General features: G+C 42.8%; 1 protein-coding gene across 3 annotated transcripts in view; it reads left to right on the top strand.

Annotated features, from left to right (window-relative positions):
- smarca2 (SWI/SNF related BAF chromatin remodeling complex subunit ATPase 2) overlaps nucleotides 1-17,034 on the top strand; it is a 63,038-nt gene that overhangs the window by 6,499 nt on the left and 39,505 nt on the right. For 2 of the 3 annotated variants that reach the window (XM_030059595.1, XM_030059596.1), the window contains 13 exons: nucleotides 747-1,014; nucleotides 1,668-1,794; nucleotides 4,492-4,665; nucleotides 5,420-5,593; nucleotides 6,237-6,407; nucleotides 7,494-7,544; nucleotides 8,519-8,649; nucleotides 9,594-9,651; nucleotides 9,965-10,065; nucleotides 11,009-11,156; nucleotides 13,560-13,723; nucleotides 16,145-16,211; nucleotides 16,327-16,437. In XM_030059595.1, the coding sequence (XP_029915455.1) occupies nucleotides 747-1,014; nucleotides 1,668-1,794; nucleotides 4,492-4,665; nucleotides 5,420-5,593; nucleotides 6,237-6,407; nucleotides 7,494-7,544; nucleotides 8,519-8,649; nucleotides 9,594-9,651; nucleotides 9,965-10,065; nucleotides 11,009-11,156; nucleotides 13,560-13,723; nucleotides 16,145-16,211; nucleotides 16,327-16,437 (1,745 nt within the window). The remainder of the gene's footprint in view (nucleotides 1-746; nucleotides 1,015-1,667; nucleotides 1,795-4,491; nucleotides 4,666-5,419; nucleotides 5,594-6,236; nucleotides 6,408-7,493; nucleotides 7,545-8,518; nucleotides 8,650-9,593; nucleotides 9,652-9,964; nucleotides 10,066-11,008; nucleotides 11,157-13,559; nucleotides 13,724-16,144; nucleotides 16,212-16,326; nucleotides 16,438-17,034) is intronic. The other variant, XM_030059597.1, reaches the window with a different exon arrangement.

Raw genomic sequence — 17,034 nt, 5'->3', positions numbered from 1 at the left:
GCCTAATAAACGGTTCTAAGATTGAAACAAGCAAATTTCATATTGGAAACAGGAGTTTTAGCCTGCAGTGCATTTTCACAGCCATAAATCTTTAGAGTTTGAGATTAGTGTTCCCAGCTGTAATTACTTGCCATGATATTAAGTTGTGTAGGCTGCATGGAATATATGAACAACTTTCTGGAATTCATCTGCTCAGATGAACCATTTGTCTCGCCTTAATATATGTAATTCTGTAATTTGATAAGGATTTCAGTAGGAACCGTTCCAGGATCAGCAGGTTGATTATGATTGCTGGGTTGGTGAGCTCTGCTGTATCCTATCAGGAGCTACATTCATCAACCCAAATGCTGTTTATTCAGTAAGCGCCAAGAGAACATACTTTCATGACTTTAGGTTAGGTAGGAGTTCTTGTGAAATGCTCTGAAGTTAAAACGTTACTGTAAAACGTGGCCTTAAGTGTCTTATTGTGTTTATAAAATGGTGAAACCTGACCAAAAAACCACATGTATTAACATGTTTGATTTTGAATCATCAGTAAGTAATGATATTCTGTTTTTGAACCTTAAACATCGGCAGCTGAGCACCTGTATGAGTGGTAATTTTCAGTCAGCCCATTACTATTCATGTTGACAGCGGTCATAGAGGTGCATTTATTACTTATGTGCAATTTTTACAGTATTTTACATTTCGATATTTTATATGTTTACTGGACATATCTTTTGGAGTTCTGCTAATTTGAGACTCAGGCTCTGCTCTCCCAGGACAAGGTGGTGAAAGCCCCGTTAACCCTCAGAAGCACCTCGCCCCGGCTGCCAGCGGGCGTCCGTCCCCCGCGCCGCCTCAAGCCCCTGCGATGCCACCGGGGCCCATGCCAGGCAGCTCGGTGACCCCACAGCCTCTCGGGCAGCAGGTGTCCCCCATGCTGCAGACACAGCCGAAGCAGAACCGGGTCACTCCGGTCCAGAAGCCCCAGGGTTTGGATCCAGTTGGCATCCTGCAGGAGAGAGAGTACAGGTAACTGGATCCCCACCCATTCCTCCGCTGGCTGGACATTAGGGATTAGGGATTGGATGATTTGCTTCAATATGCGATATGCGGTGCACAATTCAATACAGTCACCATATGATACAATTGTTGACTGTGCAGAATGATGTTTTTTTTTTTCTGAGCCACAAATCTATCCAACCATGGGATCGGCTTGCTGGAATGTAAACAATTAAAAAATGTCAATACAAAGTGCAAATAATTTAATTTTGATGGACACTGTGATGGGCGAGTCGCCTCATTTTAATTCCTACAGTGGAATGTAATAGTGCTAATATTATGATTGATTTTTCTGCCCTGTGATATGTATTGTCATGTTTTTGCTAGATTGTGAGCAATTTTTTTTTCCCTTGGTAAGTGAAGAAAGTTTTCACATTTTTAGTGGTCATGTTGGTTTATTGGTAGAGGATCAATGTAAGTCAATTCAAAATCCCCTTGCTTTTCTGGGGAAAAAAACAGGCGGACTGTGAAGCTAGAAAAACGAGCCATGTCTGCTTTAATCAGTGCAAGTTAAGCTCTCACCTGCACCAAGTCATTCACTGCTGTGCAGGTTGGTGAAGAGACTCGAGTTTGAGATGCACTACAATTTGACTGATTGTTTTTGTCCTTGTGCGTCTCTTCAGACTGCAGGCTCGGATCGCCCATCGAATCCAGGAACTGGAGAGTCTGCCAGGTTCTCTGCCTCCTGACCTGAGGACCAAAGCCACCGTGGAGCTCAAAGCCCTGCGTCTGCTTAACTTCCAGCGACAGGTACACAGCAGTGAAACCGCTTCCTCTTTTCTTTTATGTGGAGCTCTAATCTAGAGCGACATGCAATCAGTGAGCAGAGGCTGAGTGTATCGTTAAAAGGCTCTCTCACAGGACACACTCCTAATTGTATTCATTTTCTCATTTTCCTTACCTCCACATAGAAAATAGACTCCTACTCTCCGGTGTACTCTGTCTAATCTCAGGTAGCAAACGGGTTGGTATGGTGGTATGAATTTGGACGTTTTTCCTTTAAGATAATAAAATTTCCATTCACACAACAGCACACTCAGGTGGTTAAAACTGCTGAGACCCCTGTCTCATTACATCAAAACAATATGAATTTTCTGGGCTCTATCAGCCTGTACAGACTCTGTTTCTTGTTTTTGAAAATTCTGAATGCTGAATGCCTCGGTGTTGAATACACAAATAAATTGACTCACTCCAGGTCCTGAGCTACTACATGACTTTCATCCTGCTGTGTTTCATCATGGTGTTCGATGGCGAGGGGGTGTATTTTCACTGAACTCGACATAACAGAGCCAGGGAAGCCTATCTAACGATTCACTCCCCTTTCCTCTTGTTTTCTTTAGAGAAACTAGACGTGCTGTCAGTGGATGTCAGCAGGGTTTCTGCCTGAAACGACCCCAGTCCTCAGCGACCCTTTGTCACAGTGGCCCTTTTTTTTACACTTTGTTTTAACATCCGCCTCGTGTTAGGCGATCACAAGAGGACAACAAAGATGGTTCTCTGTTCATACCCAGCATTATCATAGGTCTCAGATGTGTCCTGTGATTGGATTTGTGATCGACCTCACCTCCCCTCACTTTGATCCCTCTGTGTCTTACTCCAACTCCCTCCCATCCCTTCTTCCTCCGCACTTCTATATTCCTCGCTATCATTATCTTTCCAGTATTCCCCACCCATCTAATTTCCTATCTTTGACCTGTACACTGGATTAGCCGTGGAAGACACCGCCATCTCACCACAAAAACAAACCTCTTTGAATTTCATGCCACTCGTCCGCTCTATCAAACGCTCCTTCCCTCTACATGCAGCTAGGCGGTGGACACACTGCTGCGCTTTAGTGTTCACATTACAGATGTGATGTGCCTTGATGTGTCTCTGACCCCCTGTGAAGATGGTGTCAGTGGTCAAATCACAATGTGTGTCCACGTTGCACTGAAGCCCATAAACACCTGCATGTGGCGCCTAATTTGGTTCAAGTGTTTTGACCAACCAGCGGGGGGCCGCATCAACCCCACAGCTCGAAGCATCTCAACACCGTGTTCAAACAGCACCCATCACGGCAGGGGGTCGAGCCCAGCAATTTTGTTCACACTGCTCATGTCCATCAGAATACATGATGGTGACACTTGCTTTGGCCTCATGTTGATAAGCCCTGCCTATCAAGCAACAGAAGAAGTCCCTCTGTGTTTCCCTGACAGTGCATAACGTGCGAATAGCACAGGAACTGTAACGCTCCAGAACTGACGTGATGGCCACAGTTTAAACACTTGTGAAACACATCCTCTTTTGCTGTTTGCCAACATTAGAGCTGACGTTATCGTGCTCACAGATTGAATGTTTGGCCCGATAGCAGTGTTAGAGTAAAAGCCAGATTATGGTTCTGCGGACACTCGACGCAACGCGCACACAGTTGCCATGCAGGGCGTGTGTGTCCAACATACCTCTGCGAAACACGCTAAGCAATTCTCCCCCAAAACGCTATGGGGCGCGTTTTTTTTTTTTTTTTGACAGACCTACATACACCCTGTGATGTGTGCTCGCTCCTCTACCTGTTGTGGTACGGCAGCACTATTTTTAAAAGGACAATTTGAAATTAAGTGACGAGTCGAGATACGATCACAACAGCAGTTCTTTTAAAAATGACGCTGCCGGCACAACAACTGGACGTGACGCCGGAGGGGTGAAATGCTGTAGTTCGGCGGATCAATCATAGCTCTTGTTGTCAGTGGGGGGCCTGTGTTGGGGGCATGCGTGGCAAGGCTCTGCGGCGGTCGCACAACCCCCGCAAGCTTTGCACAACCCCCGTACGCTCCGCTTACATGGAAGCATAATTCAGCCTTAAAGGTGATGGGGTCTCCAGAATCAGAAGGCTTCTCTCTCTGAGGGTGAATGTGAACAGTAAATTTGAAAAGAATCAGGCAGGAGGTGTTAGAGTTATTACATTCACAGCCAGGATCTGTGGCGGCGGCAGCAGGTGGGAAGGAACCGTAACACCCCGGACCAGTTGGTTCAGGGTAAACACGTGAGCATCCAGCAGACACTGTGGCAGGTGGACCAAAAAGTTAATTTGCCACCCAGGTTCCTCCGCTCAGCTAGACTGAGAGCATCCACCACCCAGCAATCCAGCAGGCAGACTGTAGCCATGGTGAAGAGACTGAAGAGCATTAAAGTATTTTCTTCTGGGTTCAGACTGAGATTGATTGGTTTTTATCAGAGTCCAGGGGGCTTCCTGTACCAGACAGTGTGAACAGATATTGCTTTAAGCGGTATCTCCCTTTGCAGTGTAACACTTGTTTTTATTATTTGTTGATTATTAACTAGTTATTGTTCCAGGCACATTACATTGATTTTGTTCGTACACAGCATGCTCGCCCGCCCTCTCACTCTCTGCGCATGCATATTTAATACCTACAAATTGATCCTGACGTGGGATCCGTGTTTTCCCTCCAGCTGAGGCAGGATGTGGTGGCGTGCATGAGGCGGGACACCACGCTGGAGACGGCGCTCAACTCCAAGGCCTACAAGCGCAGCAAGCGGCAGACGCTGCGGGAGGCACGCATGACCGAGAAGCTGGAGAAGCAGCAGAAGATTGAACAAGAGAGGAAACGCAGACAGAAGCACCAGGTGAATTACCCTACAGTGTGTAATGAAGTGCTCAGAGGGGGGCTGGAACCAAAACGGTCAAGTGTATTTTTACATTTAAAGGTCTACAGTGGGTTTGTTAGCCGTTTGTGTTTGGCATTCAGGCTGCAGGACGTCTAATTCTGTCAAATCACCTGAATGCATCACAGACTACAGTGTTACGATAGCCCAAATTTTGATACAATATCGCAGCAAATACAATACCAAATGTTAATAACTTGAACAATACATGGTTCAAGTTGAATTTGGATTAAGTTAAAAGCGCAAGTTTAATGTTTAAAGAGAAAGAAGAAGGATTGGAATAGACAAGAGCAGTCTGGCTCCTCAGTGTAGTCAGACAGTGTGTCAGACGGTCTAATACGTGTTGAACTGAGTCCCACTCAGCTTAAATTGGCTAAAAAAATTCTGAAAGAAGCAAAATATTTTTCTTACTGAACTGAAGAAGATAGATACCCAGACATCAAAACCCCTGTGCAGACGTTGCTGCAAAGCTGTCAAAGTGTAATATGGTATCACATTGCTTGATGTTTCTTCTTGTATTCATTGTAGTAGTATCAGATGTTTAGAAATTAGAGTTAGTTTTGGTATGAGAGTAAAAATTCTGATGTTATGACAACACAACTATCAAAATTATAGTACAGAGATAAACAAAGACGATAATCAAAGATGCAAGCAGCTGTGACCTCTGTAGATACTGGAGATTGTTCTCAGACTAGCCTCATCACTTGTTTTTCAGGAATACCTGAACAGTATCCTTCAGCATGCGAAGGACTTCAAGGAGTACCACAGGTCCGTTTCAGGCAAAATCCAGAAGCTCACTAAAGCCATCGCCACCTGGCACACCAACACGGAGCGGGAGCAGAAGAAGGAGACCGAAAGAATTGAGAAAGAGAGGATGAGGAGACTCATGGTAAGGGCCTAACATCAGTTTATTTTTTGTCGTTGTTTTTGGAAATAAATATCTCCCATGGTTGTGGGATGGCTGCACCCAAGGTGTTTGTGTCTCAAATTTGTCAAGCAAAAGCATTATCAGCAAAAACTCATTTTAAACCGTTGATGTTTCATTTTTATGAAAAACACTGACATCGACTGAGTTTTCAATTAACATCAAACTTTGCCACTGGCGTTATTCACCTTGTAAAGATGCACAGCTGGCGATTTCTCCGGCATTAAAAAAACACACCGACATCAAACTTTGATGCAGCTTGCAACGTGGAAATGTAACTGTGGCACAATCAGTGCAAAAACAATGCTCGTGAAATGCAGCATTTAATCACGAGAGTTAAGATGCTCTCAAAATTAGAAGAACAAATCTCAAACTGAGCAATATGTGCTCCTACAGCAGAGCTTTGCTAATGGCTTACGAGTATCAGTAGTCATTTTCCAATAAGAACCAACTAGCTGTGAATGAGAGAATATTTTTCAAACCCAGGATAATAATTGTCACTTAACAAGAGCTCTTAACCATGTAATTAGATTTCCATGGAGTATCATCAGTATTCCTCATGAATCTCAGTCCACTTTGTCCTCTTTCACCATTAACTGCCACCCAGGCTGAAGATGAGGAGGGCTACCGCAAGCTGATCGACCAGAAGAAAGACAAGCGCCTGGCCTACTTGCTGCAGCAGACGGATGAGTATGTGGCCAATCTCACCAACCTGGTGTATGAACATAAAGCTGCTCAGGCTGCCAAAGAGAAGAAGAGGAGGAAGAAGAAAAAGAAGGTAGGTAGAGAAAATGTCAAGTTAAAATTATTCACAGAATGTTCCTTTGTAACCCGCTCGCTGGATTTGGATGGACTCTGGATGAACTTTGTGTTCTGCTTGTGTCTGGAAAGCAAACTTTTGAAGGGATATAGCAGAATGACACTGGAACTGCTGTCCTGTTTTATATTATGGCTCCATCAAACTTTAAAAATCCAAAAACAGAAGATAGAACAAACCTGTCTCTGTCAAGGTTTGGTTTAAGAATAATGTGACTTCTTCCCTGTACTGTGGCAAGCTGAAAAAGTGTGATTGATGCCAATATTTTGGGCAAAATAAAAGATGCTGGTGATCCTTGGAATAGTTCTGGGTTCACACTCCGACATTTTATCAATCCAGACTTTCCTAAGAGAGCAGGGCAAAGTTAAATCATGATTTAGCGAAAGCAAAATGAAGGTGATTTCATAATTTCATCAGAACGCCAAGTCCACAGCTGTAACCTTGTGGAGAAAGTTCCTCTCAAGGTGTCTTCGAGTGAATACGCACCAAGATGCTTCGTTACACTTTGAGATGGGCAGCGCGTTTGTTTGACATCGTGCACAGATCCACAGCCTGTCATTTAACCATTTTTTTCATTTCTCTGTGCTCTCGACTGCAGCACTGTTTGGACACGATGCATCAGTCTCGCGCTCAATCTTGGGTTTTAACCGTTGGTTCTTGTCAGTCAGGTCACCATCAAATACAAACTTGGCACGTTAACTTTTGTAAACTTCTCTGTCCTTGTGTTCTTCTGCTTTGATGGCTACATATTATGTAAAAACATGTCATGGATGTCACAAGAATGTGTGTATTTATGGATGATTCAGAATTAGCATTAGCAAGAAAATCAGTTCAAAGGCATTCATAATCCTGTTATTTAGGATTGACAACCATGTCATTAAAATCAGTCTATAAACACTGTTGCAGAACCACCATCACTGACAGATGACTTTATGCTAGCGTTGCCCTTATTTTGACCGTACTCTGTGTAATATTCAGTAGTAATAACCTAATTACCTGTGGAATGACGCATGTCTGATTAATTTGGTTGACATGTTTGATGTCTAGAAGATGGATGGGGACGGCGAAGGCACCAGCGCCATTGGACCTGATGGAGAGGTACGTTAATGGCTGTGCAACTCTCCTGTAGATTCAAGAAGACACATGAACAAGTCAGATGGCGTACGGGTGTTGTATCACTGTCTGAGAGGTCTGTTCAAAGGTTATTCCACTTTCAGTCTCCAGCACAGAGGACGTGGTGAAACTAGAATGCAGCAGGAGTCGAGTCGACTTAACGTAGATTCTTGAAGACGTTTCACTTCTCATCCAGGAAGCTTCTTCAGTTCAAGCTTCTTGGATGAAACGTGAAACGTCTTCCAGAATCTACGGTAAGTCCAGCTGATCTTGATTCAACTCTTCGTGGATAACTGCGACATGGATGACTGAGAACCTACACAGATACAGAATGCAGTTTGGTTTTCATAAAATAACCATGCACACATCAGCATTATCCACTCACCCATAATGGCAAAACAAATTGGCTTATAGGGGCGAATGAAACATAGTGAAAATCCTCATTTTATGTGAAAGTAGTTGTGTTTGTTGTTAAAAGTCATTGTTATTTGATTTTAAGAAGCTTAACTAATATCTTTGGCTAACTGCTATTCAGTTAGCATTGGTGTCATCTATGTTTTGCTGATGATTGTGTCATGACCGGGGAGAGAACGAAGCACGCATTTCTGTTTGACTTTAGTTTTCAGCTGCGCTCAAGCAGAAAACTAAATCCTGAACGTCAGAACAAACAAACAGTGATCACTCAAATCTTCCGAGGTGAGCGAGTCGAAACTCTAGTAATTAATTTAGGAAAAATAAACCTCATGCTGCAGCGTTTGTTCACCTCTGCAATGTCTCAAGGATTTTAATTGCATTCTCTACAGATAATAGATAATACAGCAGCTGCAGAATTTCAGGATAAGCTTTTTAGGTTTTCTTTTTAGAAATGAATGTATCTTTCTGTTATTGGAATGAGCAATAAAGACATTTTTGCCATGTTTTTTTTTCTTGTCATGTATTTTTTTTTTTTTGTCCTGCAGCCCATGGATGAGAGCAGCCAAATGAGTGAACTACCAGTCAAAGTCATTCAGACGGAGACTGGGAAAGTCCTGCAGGGAACAGACGCTCCCAAATCCAGCCAGCTGGAAGCCTGGCTAGAGATGAATCCTGGGTAAGAGAGTCTGCGCGCTATGAAATATGAATATGAAATCTGTTGTTAGCCTCTGGCTTTCTGGATGCCTTTGAGAAACAGGTGTGACATTTTGCGGCGTACATCGCTGCGTGTCGGTGAGCTGTGACGATGTAAAGCAGCGTGATGACGATTTTGCTTTTGATTCCGGCAGGTTTTCTGCACATCACTCAGTTGCGTTTCCCATTGTTCCACTGCCTTGATTTCGTTTCGTGTTGACATGAAGCCCCATTGATACATCCAACCTGAAAAATGATAACAAAGGCTTTCTGATGGAGAAGTACGAGTCGATAAATATGAATCTTGTCTACATTTCTGATGCAGTTTGGGGTTGTCACGCATTGACTGGAGTGTTCTTTCTTCACCGTCAAACCTGATATGTCTTAAGAATAAAATGTGAAATTACTTGTGATGGTGTATAATTTATATAAACATTGCAATAGTTTTCATTATTTTGTCTCTCAAAGTAAGCAGCACTCATAATGAGTATTTCAGTTGGGCTACTGAAGGGCATTTTATCACCTTATGTTGGAGTTTTTGTGGCAGTTTGCAACAAATATGGCAATCCAGCTGCTTGGCAGGTCAGGGTCTTTTTGGGTCTGCATGGAGAGCAGCCACAAGGGTAGACCACAGTAGCAGCATAACAAAGCAGTCTGAAGTGCTGAAAGGTGTGATGCAACTCTGGGGCGTCATGAGGGGCATCCTGACGCAGCGCCTGGTGGAGCAAGGCTGAATCTGCTCTGCTCTGTAGCATGTGAGCAGAAAAATGAACAGAGCTGCTCCATAAGCCGCTCATTGACACCGCTTAATCGGATTATTGTCTTATTTCAAACAAGGGCAATAGTCGGACTGTTTAGTCGTATTAGTCTTATTGTAATTGTATATTCTTATTTTCCTCTTACTGGTGTCTCTTCTCTGAAACTCAGGTATGAAGTTGCCCCGCGGTCAGACAGTGAGGAGAGCGGCTCTGACTTCGAGGAGGAGGTGAGTGACTTTTCATTAAATAACTCACACATTGGAGGTGGTTTGATTAACCGCCTGCTGCTGTTTGTCAGATGTGCAAATTGGACCGGCTCAGGATGTAATGTAATGTACATCAGACTGAGTCAGGTCCAGTTTGACACACACACACACACACGCACGCACATCATAATCCACCAGGGGGCTGTAGCTGCATGCGCTCTCTCAGAAATGCCATCTCCATTATTATTATCTCCATAATCACCACTAGCTTTGTGATCTCTCTGTCTTGTTCCTGTAAGTACACTGCACTCAATTGTCATCCCGGCCTTTTAAGGAGGAAGAGGAAGTTGTCTCCAAGCCAGAAGTGGAGGAGAAGAAGACAACCGATGCCAACGGGGACGAAGTGCACGACCACGCTGCCAAGCACATCATCGAGTACTGTGTTGCTTCCCAGCAGGATGCACCAATATCTCAGTTTTACTTGGCAGGGCACATATGTGTTTTTTTTTTAGGACTGCCATCAGCTAAAAACAAAAGTCATGGATTTGAGAGCCGAGGCTTCAGCTTTTAATAGCACGTCCTAGTTTAACGCTCCCTGTCTTTTGGGTGTCTGATGACATAGTATTGTTTATCAGCCAAAATAGATTTAATAGTATAGGAGTGTGCGCCGCTCACCTGGTTGAGAGGCTTCAGTGAGGCGCTGCAAAACCAGTCAGATCAGCTTTGAAAAAAATCTTCCACACGCTTAGATTCATGCAGTGTACACTGATTATGCTTATTTATTAAATGTAAATGACCCGCAGAAGATCTTTTTCACAGTGTAGAATAATATAATTAAATGGTTGACAGTACATGTAAAGGAAAGGAAAGCAAAAATAAGGATAGTGAAAGAATGAGCGAGCAAAAAAGTGAAGGATATAAAAGTAAGTTGCAGTGGGTATTAGAGAGTTTGAAACTGAGAGACAGAGGACAACCTGCAACACACATCTCGGGACAGATTCCCTGAAGTTTGCTTATAAAGTGAATTAAAAGAATTGGCACTGCTTGTGGTAGTGTGAACGCCACGGGGGGGTTAATCGATAGAAGAATAAGGTCCGTAACGCTTTGTATTGAATTTAGACTTTTTAACAAGCAAAGACAAAAAGCCCAGCTCAAGGAGCTTAAGGCTGCGCTCCAGCTGTGCCACCGGCGCCAGACCCAGCGAGGCCTTGGAGCTGATCATTAAAATCAATGCCGAAGAGTGAAGTTTAGTCAAGAGAGCCAGACTGAAGTGCTCTCTCCCTCTCTCTCTCTCTCTCTCTCTCTCTCTCTCTCTCTCTCTCTCTCTCTCTCTCTCTCTCTCTCTCTCTCCCTCGTCTTGCGTCACACACACATTCAGGTCGGCCAAGCAGGATGTGGACGACGAGTACAGTGTTCCTACCGGGGAACCCAGCTCCCAGTCTTATTACGGCGTGGCTCATGCTGTCATCGAGAGGGTGGAGAAACAGTCGTCACTGCTGATCAATGGCACACTCAAACAATACCAGGTATACATACACAGACGTGCGCACGCTTTCTCACCTCTCAAAACTCACTTTTTTTTAAAAACTGCCTCTGAGTCTTTGTGTTTTCAACTAGGCGCTGGAGAATGTGCACATTTCTGTACATTAGGAAGGAGCAGGGCTGCAACTAATGATTATTTTCATTGTGGACCAGTCTTGCTGTTTTTTTTTTTGTTTTTTTTTGGCTCAATCAATTAATAATTTTGTCTATGAAGTGATAAAAATAAAGAAAGTGCTCATGGGAAGTTAGCAGAGCCATAATTTACATCTTGTTTGCTCAGACATTGCTTCCATAGTCTGACCAGCAGCCAAAAAAACAAATTAATTAATTGATTGCTTAATTTTATGACGATATGAATGGAGAAAAGCAAACAAATCTGAGCTTCTTAGTGATCTTAGTCCAGCTGGAATCAGCAAATATTTGTCAGTTTTACTTAATTAAAGCAAACAAATGAATAAAACATTACTGAAATTGTAATAGGTACATATTTGGTTGATGGATTAATCAGTTCAATCATTTCAGGTCTAGGAAGGAGTCCTCACAGAGGCCTAGAGAAAAGGTTTTCTGATGTGTCACTGCAAAAATGTACCCACAGACAGTGGGATTAGATAATCCCACATCTTTCTGGTGCAGTTTCACTTGTCTCAGGAATTTATAAGTATAAATATGTGGAAATAGGGCAGATCAGCCCACTAGGATCAAGAAAATGTCACTTGATTCAACAAAATTCTGGAAACAAGTTGATTTTCATTGGGAGCAAGTGGGATTATGTTACCCCACTGGTATTCTGATTGTTTGTTTTAATCCCATTGAGACTCTACCGAGTAAATGAAGGTTAAATACTTAATGAATACAAACGATATGAGTATGAATATGAGTCCAAATGACTTGCTAACCCGAACCTGACTTTTTGCAGCACTTTTGTTCCAGAGATGTATGTGTACTGCAGAAATGCTCCATAAACTAATATCAGATATTTCAATCACATCCTCTTCAGTGAAACAACGCTATCAGGAAGTAAATCACAAAATATATAAAGATGGGGGAGCCAACCTAACAAATCTGCTGCTGAGGCGGTGATCTGTCTCAGCGAGGCTTTGAAAGCTGTCTGCTGGGACATCCAGACTCTGACAGGTTCGGTAGCGATACGGCCACATTGTTCCTCAGAATGACATTAATGCTGTCTGTGTGCTGCAGTGAGCGCAGATGGCAGCCAGAGATTGTATATTAGAAAAGACAGGGAACTGGCAATTGAAAGCTGCTAACAAATTGTTTTTTTTCTCCAGCCAGGTTGCACTCCTAGCACTTCTGTGATTTATGGCGCGCCAGGCTTTAAGTGAGATATGGTGGCAGCTTCTTCGGAAGTAAAAAGATATTTCACCTGCACAGTAATTGGATAAAGTGTCTGCGATGCCAACAGCAGTGTGTGTAACGAGCCCTAATGGTCAACAGTAATTTTGAGGAGCTGTGCATGAACTGGGCAGCTGATCATTTCTTATTAATTTAAGCCCGCCAGCAGCCAGCATGTATGTCCAGCATCAGCTAACATTGCAGATAGTTCCCTAACATGTTACCCTGAGATGGTAATTGGCTTTTCTGCCTCCAGTATCCTGCGTTCCTCTTTCCCTTTCCCGTCTCTCTACACTGTATTTTACAGACTGTTACCACAGGGCCAAAGGCAAAGGGCGAAATGTGCAGACGGTTTGATATTTTGGCGCCCGGCTCCTATTACTTAAGATGTAAAATGTCACAGTGAAAATGAGACCAAAGTGCGTACCGTCACTTGGGAAGCACACCATGACAAGCATCACTAGTTCACTCATATCAAGGCACCATTGTGCAGCATGTGTTGCTGAAAGGCTGTTTACCTCAGATGTAAATGGAACATGAATCAAGGGAAAATTGCCACTTACAGTATGTATTGCCACTGAGTGAAGGCTTATATTATTAAAAATAGAGTTGCAGTGGGAAAAAAACATATAATTTCCACTTGAGTCACCTTTTTTTTCTGGGCATGCCTTGCTTTTATGAGGCAGCCTCTCAAACTGGGGTGACAGGAAGGATTGGTAATGTTGATGTATATTAGCCAGACGAGCCACCAGGAGGCTCTCAGTCTTCATCTTTTGGATAGAGAGACCGTCGTGGTACTTAACAAGCTTCTGCTGCCTACAATATTTTGTCCCTTAAACATCCACAGCAGAAATGTAATTTACCTTGATATGAATCATCACTCGCCAAAGCAAATTCTCAGCATTGATTTATCCCGGTCTGTTTTGTCTTTTATGTAAGGGAAGAGGAGAAAGGACTTGGTAGAAGAGGTGAGGAGAGACAAGATTCTCTCTGCAAACATTTACTGCAGTCTGCCTTCTTTTCTCTGTGTTTTCTAGATCCAGGGCCTGGAGTGGATGGTGTCCCTGTACAACAACAACCTCAACGGCATCCTGGCCGATGAGATGGGCCTCGGCAAAACCATCCAAACCATCGCGCTCATCACTTACCTGATGGAGTACAAGCGACTCAACGGACCCTATCTCATCATCGTCCCTCTCTCGTCAGTACACCTCAGCCGGCATCCGTCATCGCTCTTATCGTTTCATTTTACGACACCTTCCAAACCAAATTAAACAAATGATCGATGCCCACATTCCCCACAGCTGCTCTAGGAAGAGTGATTTAGTGTAAAATCACACCACTGTTACCAGCCTAACTCACAAAGTGGCGGCTGCGATAGAGAAGAGTACTCCAGCCTCTCGACTGAAACACCCTAGAGTCACTCTGACCAAATAAAACTCAGGTGTAGACACTTCACCATACAGTGAGTGATAAATATACGCCTATTTAAATTCCCACTACCATCCAGGGCTTGAGATCAGTGTAGACAGGTTAACCGGCGTTTCAGCCCTGTCTTCTGTTCAACAGTTTCTGGTAAACGTCAGCTCCAGTAAGCAGAGATGTGAACTGGTCACTTGCTAAGCGGCGACCTACGTGTAACTTTAATATAACTGTAATATGATCAACTACAAATATCCACCCTCTTTTGGACCGGTCTCTGGCTTATGTTTGTAGTGTTGTTGTAATGGAAGACCACCAAGACCAAACATTGGAGAAAATGCTGTGTTTTAGGCGGGTTGGAAGACTGTCATGCCAGTTAATGTGTAAACTGCACCCACAGGCCCTCAATTAGTCTAAACAGTGTCACCTACTTTTTTTGTTAGTGGGTAGTCCTATGTAGAACACATAAGCTGTAAAATGCGCCTGTTTGGTGTAAAAGTGGTATTAGGAGCAAAATACAAACTGTCTGCTAAGCATCAGTGAGTGAACTCTCTTTTGCTTCTCTCATCCCTTTGGTGCAAAGCGATTACTGTGCGGCCCGGTTGGCTGTGGGTATTGAAATTCAAACAGTTATCGAACAGTTACCTCTCACTCCTAATACATGACGTTGCCCCTCGCTGCTTTAACGATCCACTCTAGTCTGAAAGAAGCAACCTCTGTTGAAGCAGACACTGAAAAATTCAAACCCATTCATTTATTTACAGGTTGAAAGTCTCAAAAGGTCATTAGAAGAAACATTCATTGTCAAATTAACCAGAGCGTCTCATCGTGTATTTATCCTGTATTTGTCTTTAAGACATAAGAGAAGTATAGAAGAAGATCTTCAACTATAAATCAAGTTTTGTGATGTGCACGTTATCCTGGCTGTTTTTAAACTTTTAAAACCCCTTTAGTAAATTCTGTAAACAGCTTCAAACAAACCGCTTCAGGGTTTGCTTGGAAGCAGCCTGAGATCGCCTCTCTCGGGTGGACCAGAGAGTTTTCTTTTCAACTTAACCCTCGAAAAAGGCCCAACATAAAACGCTTTACAGTCCAAAGTTCAGTTTAACTAACTCAAAACAAGGCAGATGAAAACACACTCATGTTTCCAAAAAAAAAAAAACCAAAAAAAAAAACCACAAAAACATTTTACACATTCACCCAATTAGTGTGTTCTTCTTAGTGGTAACTAAATCTGCATGGCAAGATTAGAGTTAATAATAAGTGGACTTTTTTTCATCATTGAGGGGTGCACCACTTTATATAGATAAATGAGTGCTGAGCACAGCAGAGGCTTACATTTAAGCTGAGTGCCTTGGTGTTGTGGAGCTCTTTGATATGCATAATGGCCTAATGTCTAAGAAAGCCCTTAATTTTCCCCCTTTAACCCATAGCTGGGCGTTGGGTAATGAGGAATAATGAATAAGGCGATTAATCTACCCAGGGGGGCTCGGTCGGACCAAAGCTTTCCCTGAGAAAAGTCTTTCATTATTGGCTGCAACCAAGATGCCCCTTTGGCAGCTGTTGTGTTTCTATGTCTAAAGGCATTTTTTCCCTGATTATATCCATCAAATTATGTTTGAATCTTTGGTAATAACAATATTTCTGTGCGGTTGTAGTAGGGATTTGAGATTATTGTTTTCTCTGCTTTTAGTTTTGCAGTGGCAGGGCAGATTTCTTCCTGTCTCTTAATTGCTGCACAGGTTAAAGGGACATTTCACCCAGAAAAAAAAGATATTTTCGCGCTTACCCCGTGGGCAGTCTGTTTATCCTGTGCGATTTGATGAGGTTTTGAGTTTTCTGTAATCTCTCTTATCTCCAGGCACCCCAATGCCGTACAACTGGATTGGTATATGATTGTGTAAATGTCAAAAATTTACATTAAAAATCTCAGCGGTAGCAGCTCTTTCCAACAACAATGATTCGGACGCCCAGTGTTATCTCCAGCTCTTAGGGGAGAAGGGTTTTGTTGGAAACAGTTTCCTCCTGAATAAGATTAGCAAACTGCAACTGTCATGCGTATTTTTACCCCTTTTGGAAAGAAGATTGCGGCAAACCAGAACCCTCTCCCAAGTCGCTCTGAATTTGGAGATTGCACTGTAGAGGAATTGTCCTTTTTAAGAAATTTGTTATTGATTTCTTTGTTGTTGTTTTTTTCCAGGACCTTGTCCAACTGGGTGTATGAACTTGACAAATGGTCACCCTCTGTGGTCAAAATTGCCTACAAGGTAAAGGCTTTTTCTGCCATTATTTCCTCTTTTCATAAGACTTCATTTTGATTCCTTGTGGCTTCTCTGCCAAAGACGGTGTTTGACTTTTTTGTCTGTCTGTGTCTTATGAAAGGGCACCCCTGCCTTGCGCCGTGGGCTCGTGCCTCAGCTCCGCAGTGGGAAATTTAATGTCTTGCTCACCACCTATGAATACATCATCAAGGACAAGCACATACTGGCCAAGGTGAAATAAACCGACACTCTGTCCTCTCTCTCTCATCCACTAGTGACAGCTTTCAGTCTCTTTCTCTTAACACTCTGAGAGTTCCCACAGGCTTTGAAGAGGATTTGAGGAAAGTAAAAAAAAAAGCCTTGAATTTTTTTTTAAATAAATCATATTGATGTGTGAAAATCTTATTTTTTAAATGGAAATATGCCACTTGATTAATAAGTGTGCCTCAGCTCTTTGGACATCTGCCAGTCTGAGGAAATCCCAGTGGTGGAAATTTGTGTTGATACAGCAGCAGCTATAAAGTGAAACATTTCTCAGTTCTTGGCTTGACAAGATTATGAATAATAACTTAGGCCTCTCTGATAATAATAATGTCTGGCCAGTGTCACCTGAAAACATGCCAACCTTCAGTTTCACCCAGAAAGTCATATGAAAGGCCTTGATGTTGATATCCAAGTGTGTCTGGGAACCCTCGACATGCACACATACACAAATTTACATGTTGCCATGTAAAGTGTTGACTTATATTTTAACATTACAAAAAGCATTTTTTTCATTAGACGCGGTCCAAACAGCATCCAAACAGTATCTGTGAATAATTTCGATGGT

The sequence above is a fragment of the Myripristis murdjan genome, chromosome 9 (assembly GCF_902150065.1).
Source record: "Myripristis murdjan chromosome 9, fMyrMur1.1, whole genome shotgun sequence".
Lineage (NCBI taxonomy): Eukaryota > Metazoa > Chordata > Actinopteri > Holocentriformes > Holocentridae > Myripristis > Myripristis murdjan.
Note: the sequence above shows the minus strand (reverse complement) of the source record. Positions and strands in the feature narration are given on the sequence as shown.